Raw genomic sequence first — 8,737 nt, forward strand, 5'->3', positions numbered from 1 at the left:
GTATTCTTAACTTTTCAGTGTGTTCCAGGTCTCACAAATATGTTGGTGTGCAGTTAAACAATGTATATACACTTATTTAAATGCTTTTGTTTTCTTATTACAGTTTTTGTGTGTTTCAGTAGGGGGGTATGCCTCAGTTAAGGTTTGTGTGTGTGTTTTTTCAGTGGGGGAGGGTGTGAATGAAGGATTGTGTGTATTTCAGTGTGGGGGGAATGAGTGTCAGTTGTTTCCATATAACCAGCCTCACCATATTGCAGTATAACATATTGGGTTTTATGGTACTGTTATTACTGCTCTGTTTTGTGCAACAAGCTTTGATTTACCTGTGTAACTTCATGCCAGTAAAGGCCATTTTGACTTTGGGTGTGTTTGTGTGTTATGGTATACCGCAGACAGAGGAATGTGGCCAGTTTTCATTCCATAAACCAGTGTTTCGGTGCGTCACAAAATTCCAATTTGTTTCATTTTCCAGGGAATGATTAAGATATCCATCTGTTTTTTGTATTCTGTTGTTGGTAACCTGACGGACTTGGCTGTGTGCCCTGATGATCTACCAAATTTCCCAAAGGCCTGATCTCCCGGAAACAGGCTAGCCTCTTGTTTCTGGTCTCACTCAGGCATGTCTGTCACTCACAGAGTGGCAGCTGATATCACAATGATCCTGCCAAGCAGGATCTATGTGGAGAGAGGGGCCTGGTTATTGCAGCCTGCACTGGTATCCATCTGAACTAACACCTTGCCCTCTTACGTGAGCGTGGCATCGCCATGGGCTCGCCCAAGGTGGCCTACTGTGGCAGGGGTATTTCCCTGGGCCCCACACCTTGCTGCACTAGTGTTGAAGACCTTAAGCCAGGTCCTCAGTGCCAGCAGTAGGTGCTAGTGCAGTTTCCTGGTGGCTTAGAAAGCCCCGTGCTCTTTCTCTGCTAGTGTTGCTTACCTCTGGAAAGCAGCACCCTGATGTTCCAATAGTCTAGTAGCGGTTATAGCTTACTGTATGATATGCAAGAAAGTTAAGTCGACATTCAGAAATAAACTGAATCATAACTGAATGTTTGTTTTGTAGACCAAAGTATTAGATGTCTACAAACAGGTAAGCCAGGTAAAGCTGAGTAATAAACGTGTTCATTCATTCATTGGGCTCCTCTGTTCAGCCTGTCTGGGTGCTGGTGGCCGATCTCATTCAGCTGCTTCTTGAAGGAACTTGCAGTGTTGTAGCTCTTCGTGGTTCACTTCTTTTGCACCTCACTTTGAAATACTTTCACGTTAATGCTAGAGATGGATGATTACAGTGATGATTATTTTTACAACGTTTACTATTTTTCCTGCATTTGGGGGGGGGGGTTCCATTGGGATTTCCGTAACCTGTGAGATTGTGTTCTGCTACCACGGGGAGCAACACTGTGGACAAATACAGTTGTGGTGAGGGAAGAGGACGGAGGCGCTGAGTCCTGTTGTCTTCTCTCCTGCAGTGAGGGTGTGGAGAAGCAGCCTCTGGCCGTAGTGGGCTCCCCCTACTGGATGGCTCCAGAAGTGCTGAGAGGAGAGCTGTACAATGAGAAGGTATAAGAGCAGATGAGTCTAAGAGATGCTGAGGCTTTTTGTTTTGGCTGGTGAGAAACCAGGAAGAAATGGCCAAATGTTTTTTAAAAGCACAGCTCTGGGCAGAAGCTGCTCTAGGCAGATCTGCTCAGGAATGTTTCTTATTCATTTTCTTTTTACAAATGACACAAAAGGAGAGTGTAAACCCTTCGTTCTTGGGAGCGTAGGCAGGAATGATATCCTTGCCCAACCAGAAACTCTAAATTGTTTAATTATATGCATCTTAAATGCTTACCAAATATAAATGAATAACTGATGAAGAAAGCCTGGTCAAGGGCAATTCTGAAAAGCCTTAATAAGCTTGGAAGGGATGATGCTGGTTATCCCTGCGAGTCTAGAGCCCTGCAGCTCCTGTGCAGCGCAGGAAGGTGGGAGACACCTGGGCCAGGTGAGGCCATGAGCTCGGCATGCAGCAGAGCAGGGGGACCTGCATCAATGTCCAGACTGGTGACTGTGCTCTGTGTACCTCCAGGCGGATGTCTTTGCCTACGGGATCATCCTATGTGAGATCATCGCCCGGATACAAGCCGATCCGGACTTCCTCCCACGTGCTGAGGTACGGCTTGATAGAGCAAGGGATGGGATACCCAGAGGGGAAAAGGAGGGAAGAAGGGAGATACAACCTGGAAAGGAAAGACTTCTAATAGGAGAGTTGAATTGCCTAGTACAAGCACTAGGACTGGCTACATTCCAGCTTCCCATCTTTCGGCCTTGGCTGGAGAACTGAGAGACCAGGACCCATCCTGTTTCAGGAGCAGGCAGGGCTAGGCTTCGCAGTTCTGCAGAATATCAGCATCCTCACTGGTGTTTGTGCAATGTTAATAGACAAATATCAAATTATGTTGACTGTGGTTTGGCATGGATTAGAAAAGCAGTTAAGTCCCTTCAGGGTGTCTGTCTCAATCCTGTAGACACCCCTCCCAGGGGTTGTGAAATATCTACGTCCTGACTCACTCAAATCCTTGGCATTATGTGCATTTCAGCCCGCAGATAGAAATGTTGGCTGCACAGGTATCAGTGCTCCAGACTCTCAGGACTTGTGTGTTTTGCGAAACTCTCACACACATTTGCGTAGTTTGGGTCAGTTCGTTACCTATGGTCGCATTGGGTAGCAGGCTGAAGGCAAACATAAACTACATGGCACTGTGCTTGACTTAAAGAGTTGTAAGAAAAATGTAAAAATTAAATGCCCAGTGTCACAAAGATGAACTGAAATTATCTCCAGAAAAACTTTTGCCCATTTTGTTCCATCCCACAGCACAAGTGAGTTTTTTTTTATGCTGTGGGATCAAAGAATAAGTGATTCTTTGACTTCTCAGATGAGGTAGTTGTAGACTCACCTGTCAGCAACAGCATCATGAGTGGCTGTGGGAGCAGCTCCACCTGCTGGTGACTTGGTGGCACTGTGGCCATGTCAATGGAATGAGCTGGGAAGCTGTAGCTGTACTGTACACTGCTGTGTATGCTGGTGATCTATTCTAGAGATGCATTTCTAGCGCAGAAAAATATAATAGGAAGTGATAGAGGAAGGTACAGACTGCATGTACTCACAAATTCCCCCCCCCCCCCCCCCCCCCCACTGTCCCTTGTTAAGATAGGACCATAATTTAAAATTGAGCTCACTGAGTGAAGACAGAGTAACAGATAGTGTTTACATTGTCAGTGTTTCCTTGGGCACTGAAGTAATGCTCTTACATTCCTCTACTCTGTCTCCCTCGCTCTCTCTCAGGACTTTGGTCTGGATGTAGAGTCTTTCCAGCACATGGTCGGTGACTGTCCTCCCTGCTTCCTGCAGCTGGCTGTGAACTGCTGTAATGTAAGGGTGATCGACTCCGCCACGCCTCTCTTGCTGGCCCCGTGTTACACACACAGACACCCCTGCGCCCCTCACTGAAATTGGAATGTTATCACAATGCTGTGCACCTGGTCCTCCTGTCTCTCCTCCCCGATGTATTCCTGTTGATCTGTGTCTTTTCTCTCCACACTGTCCTCCCTGTCTCACTCCCTCTCTCAGATGAGTGCAGACCGGCGTCCCTCCTTCTCCGACATCGTGGTGGAGCTGGAGAGGAGAGAGCTTGAGAAGGAGATTCTGAAGGAGGAGAGCAAGGAGCCTGCAGCAGGAGGTGGGCCACTCTGGTTGTGTGGTGCTGTGCTTGCTGATACTGATACACAGCTTAGTACAAAAATAAGTGGTTTGAAAGTACTGCTGTGTTTGCCCTTTAGTTACAGTCCAGTCCAGTCTGCCAAGTTTCAATGACCTGTAGTCTACGGTATGGGCAGTCAGCTGGGAGTAAATATATTCCCTGCCTCTCTCCTTTTTCTCACAGATGGCAGCCCGGTGAGGCCCCTGGTGGCCCCTGGCTCCAGCCCGGCTCAGCGGCGCTCTGTATGCCTGCCACATGACAGGGGGCTGTCCCGCAGCCAGTCAGACATGCTGCCCCCCAACTCTCCTCCCCTGCTCTCAGGCACACCTGCCCGGGTCAACCCCTTCTCGCAGCGCCACGATCTGAACGGCGGCAAGATCAAGCTGTTCGACACGCCCAGCAAATCGGTCATCTCCCTGACCTTTGCCCTGCCTCCGCCCCCTGATCCCTTCACTGGGTCCTCCCCCACGCCCCCTGACCTCTGGCAGGACTCCAGAGGAACCCCCCGCCGCTGTCGCTCACTTCCCTGTACCCCTGAGCTACCCCGTCCTCTGCGCCCTGTTGTGGCCCCCACTGAGAAGCAGAGTACCCCGGGACAACAAAGTAGGGGGGTGATGATGGTCAGTACCCTCCAGGACAGAGAGGGCAAAGGGCAAGTAATCCCAGAGGATGTTGGACAGATGCTTGGGCCGGGACACTGGGATGAGCCCATCAGGAGGCAGCCTGTTGTGAGGCCTCAGGACATGGGGGGGAGAGGGAAAATAGCACAGGATCTGGGTAGCAGCGGCGAAACAGCAGAGCATTCTGGGACCCCTGTGGATCTGGAGCTGGTGTCCCTGGAAATGTTTGGGGAGGGTGAACTGGAGACCCTTTGCTTGGGGGAGCCCATGGACTGTTCAAGCAGCCCGGACACCCTGGAGGGCTCTGTCTTCCTGGAGGGGACCCCTGCAGGCCAGACCTTGCTCACTCCTCCCTCCCCATCATCCTCCATCCTGGCCAATGGCTGGGAGTCGCCGGTCTCCAACGGCCCGCCCTCGCTGCCCCCCCTCCCTCCCCTTGACAACAACAACACCACTGTTGTGGTCAGCCGGCCATTGGGCTGGGGGGGCAATGGCTACCATGGCCACCCTGGAGGCCCAGCCTATCCACTGCACGGGTCCAGCACAGCCACCCTGGAGCAAGATGAGGTCATTTCCTGTCCGGGCTGCTGTCTGGCAGGGTTCAGCTTCCCCTCTGCCTGCCTGCGCCCCTCCCGGAGGAATCCCCCCCCCTACAAGAACTTGAACGGAGAGGCAGCACGAGGGCTATTGTGTCGAAACGCCAAGACTTTGGGACCCTCTCAACATACCCCCGGACACAGCGCCGAACCCAGCCTGCCCCTGCCAGAGGCGCAGACGTAGAGAGGCACCACTTGGTGCTTCAGGAGGAGCTCTGAAGGTCCAAACTGCTGTTGTTCTTGCTATAAATATCGGTCTCTTGTTCATATTTTTTCTGGGGTGGTGAGATGTAGATTGGCTCCTGGACTCTGGGTGACTATACCTGTGCAGCATATTCAGTTAACAGGCAGAATTTCCTCTGGAGTTATAGCAGGAGTGAGAGAAGGGATGAGAGGGAGGGATTTTCCAAGAGCCTGAGCGAAAATTGTTAACTCCAGGGTCCAGCACTGTCTCTAAGTAGAGGATTCAGCCCATTCACTCCCACGTGTCCCTCTGAGTAGCTTTGCTCCTTGACGAACCACAGACAGGCCTGTCCTGAGAATCCCTGACAGGTGAGCCTTGAGTGTGGAGACCCCAGCTCAGGAGAGACAGACTTGTCTGTCTTGGTACCATTAATGTGAAGCCACAGTCCAGGGTCACTCTGGCGTAAATCATTAGTGCAGTGCTATTCAGATCTACTCCTCAATGTCCAGAAGGTCCCCTGACAGGCTGGAGATAGTTCTGCAGGAGGGGGTAGGAGCAGGAGCCAAGCATTGCTTGGAGAAATATCGAATGCAGGCATAGAGGAATGGAAAATGGAAAGGAAACAGAGACATAAAGCGTGTACTCCACAGTGCCAGGGTCCACGTGTATGCCTTCCAGGGCTTTGTTGTCACACTGCACTATTCACTCCTTGTTCTTTAGATACAAAGTGCTGGTTCCTGGCCACTGAAATAATTTCCTAGAAGATGAACTATTGAAACTGCAATTTATTGGTGTAAGGCAAAAGAGTGGTCAGTGTGGCATGAAAAAACTTATTACTCCCACTTTATAATACAGATTGCACTCTTTTTCATGCCACACAGTCCATTTAGGTTAACCAGCTGGCTCTATGCTATATATTGGTGACCCAGTCTTGGCACTGCATAGCTCTGCCCACAGTCTCGCTGACCGAGCACCAAACACAATTTGCCCAGGGACTGGGAATGACCATTCATGGCAATGCATAGCTCTGCCTATAGTCTCAGATCCAATACTATACAACTCTGGCCACAGTTTGGTAATAACCTACTCCTGGGTCTGCACAGCTCCGCCCACCCACGGTCTCCCTGACCCAATCGTGGCTCTGCACAGCTCCGCCCACGGTCTCCCTGACCCAATCGTGGCTCTACACAGCTCTGCCCACGGTCTCCCTGACCCAACTGTGGCTCTGCAGAGCTCTGCCCACAGTATCGAACACATTGCAAGTGAAATGGGGGATCTTTTCTATTTATTTTAGAAAAAATAGATAAGAAAATAATGCAATGAAAAATGTATATTTTTTGTTACTAGAATTTATATTCTACATCCTGACTGCTGTACAGTAAAATGTTAAAGACTGCTTGAAACCCTGAATGCCTACTCTTTGTCCCCAAGTTTGATGTATTTATTTCTCTGGTTTGAGCAGGAGCCTGGAGGTGAGCTGGTGGTCCTGTCTGTCCACTGTCTGCAGTGTCTCTGTGTCAGCAGTCATAGAGCCGTGATCACAGCACAGCTCCCTCCGTACTCAGATGTGCAGCATGTTTCATTGCATAGAACTATTTAATCTCCACACAAAGACTTGTATTAGTTTTGTGAAAGCTGCGTGAGATACTCTGCAACTATAAGGTGCAGTTTTCTCACTGGGGAAATAGCAAGTGTGAACTCGGTGTGATGGGTAGTGTTTCCAGACTCTGACCCAGAGACAATGAGACTGAGAGACACACCAGCCAACCTCCAGGACCATCCCTAACCCTGATGTCTAGCACTTATTGCAAAGAACAGCTTTAATGAGTTCAGATGAATATTAACTTAAATGAACCAATAAAAATATGAAGAGGAAATCTTGTGTCGAATGTTTTCTTGGTAAATGGCTGTAGTTTTTAGTAGGTGTGATCCTTTACTCTTTAATCTCAGCCTGGCATTGTTCAGAGTCTCGACTTGCTCTCCAGCAATAGTGTGTTGTACTGTAGGTGTTAGGGTCTTAGTGATGATGGGTCACTTGAACCCTGAGCAGCGGTGTCTTTTGGAAGACCAGTGACGAGTGTTCTTAGTCTGAGTTACATGTGAAGCCGTCTCATAATGAATAGTAAGGTATGTTACTGAGTGTGGGAAAACTGCCTCTCCTTCCAAGGACAGCTTTACTCTCGATCGATGAGCAGACGCAAACTAAACTGCAACATGATGGGTCAAGAGAATCACAGTGCAGAATTTTTCTTCTGCTGCTCTATTCATCTTCCGATCTTTGCTCTGGTCACTATGCAGCTGTCTAATTAAAATATAAGTAAGACTGGCCAAGGGTTCCTCAAGATGCAGAAATTGGATTTGTAGTAAATGGAGGGTTAAGGTTATGGACTAGAAATCGTAACGCGTTCTGGAATGAGAAAATGAGAGAGATCAATCAAATTAGCAGAGGTATGGCCATTAAAGGGTATTCCTTACACTTAGACAGCAATGTTTTTGGTTAATTTATTTTCTATCCATTCCAGTCAGTTTTGTCAGAAAAAGATTTTTAACATTCAGCTTCTTTCATCCAAAAAAGTGTAGTGTTTCAACCTTTTATTGTATTTTGTTTGTGGTAGGTGCCTGAAACTACAGTACACACTATTGTGAGGTCTTAAAAATCTTAAGCATAATGGCCATTGATTTAAATTTCACAACTTTTTCTCAATGCCCAAGTATTTTGTTTGCTTTTTTATTGCTTCACCTTGTTGTCCTGATGAGGGCAGATAAACATCTACATATAACATTCACGTCTGAATCTTTATGAGAAAAAAATAAAAGGTAAAGTATAAAGTAATGGACCCAAAACTGATACCTGCAGAACACCACTGCTTACGTCTGCCCCATTAGATTAATGGTTTCCAACTCTGGTTTTGGGAGATGACTGTCTCTTGTGGGTTTTTTTCCCCAACTGAGCTTTTAATCACTGGTGCTCATCAAAGTCCTTAACTGATCAGTTGGCTTGTTTAAACTTTTGTTTACCTATTTCTGCTATCTGTCCATACTTTAATGATATCCAACACTTGTTACGACAACTTCAGGAAGCTGCAGTACAGAACTGTACAGTTTCTCATCAATTACCTTTTCTCCTTTATTACTGTATATATAGCAATAAATATAATTAATATCCCTACATCCAAGTTTGTCCATGTGATATTGTGGAGTCAAGTTGGTGAATGAAAACCAGGTCCAGTGTGCATGCTTTGTGAGTAGAGACATGCTGAAAAAAGCCAAAATTGAACAGTCAAAAAAGAACAGTCTGGAGAGTAACATGAAAATTATAATCTCCTCATCTTAAAATTCCTTTGAAATCAGGTACCAGGGAAACCAGAAAAAAACCAAAGTCTTCAGAGAACAGAACTCTGCTGTACTGGCCTGTGATAAGCACCAATGCTAGGAACAAGATTAGGTGCATACAGTTGCCAATCCAGTGGCTCTAGTTTCCCTTGTGTCTTCAGTCCGACACAGTTCCTTTCACCTATCTGTGTGTAACTTTCCATTTAGATCTGGGACTGTTCTTCTCCCTCTTATTTCCATTCTGTCTGTGACAGCTTCTAT

General features: G+C 47.5%; 1 protein-coding gene across 1 annotated transcript in view; it reads left to right on the top strand.

Moving 5' to 3' along the window:
* tesk1b (testis associated actin remodelling kinase 1b) overlaps positions 1–7,020 on the top strand; it is a 33,760-nt gene extending 26,740 nt beyond the window's left edge. Inside the window, exons 7-11 of the mRNA XM_088909338.1 lie at positions 1,470–1,560; positions 2,072–2,155; positions 3,329–3,415; positions 3,614–3,722; positions 3,927–7,020. Coding sequence (XP_088765464.1) covers positions 1,470–1,560; positions 2,072–2,155; positions 3,329–3,415; positions 3,614–3,722; positions 3,927–5,143 — 1,588 coding nt within the window. The 3' untranslated portion in view covers positions 5,144–7,020. The remainder of the gene's footprint in view (positions 1–1,469; positions 1,561–2,071; positions 2,156–3,328; positions 3,416–3,613; positions 3,723–3,926) is intronic.
* Positions 7,021–8,737: the final 1,717 nt, after the last annotated feature.

This window comes from Atractosteus spatula, chromosome 1 (genome assembly GCF_055471065.1).
Source record: "Atractosteus spatula isolate fAtrSpa1 chromosome 1, fAtrSpa1.hap1, whole genome shotgun sequence".
In the NCBI taxonomy this organism is placed as follows: Eukaryota; Metazoa; Chordata; class Actinopteri; order Semionotiformes; family Lepisosteidae; genus Atractosteus; species Atractosteus spatula.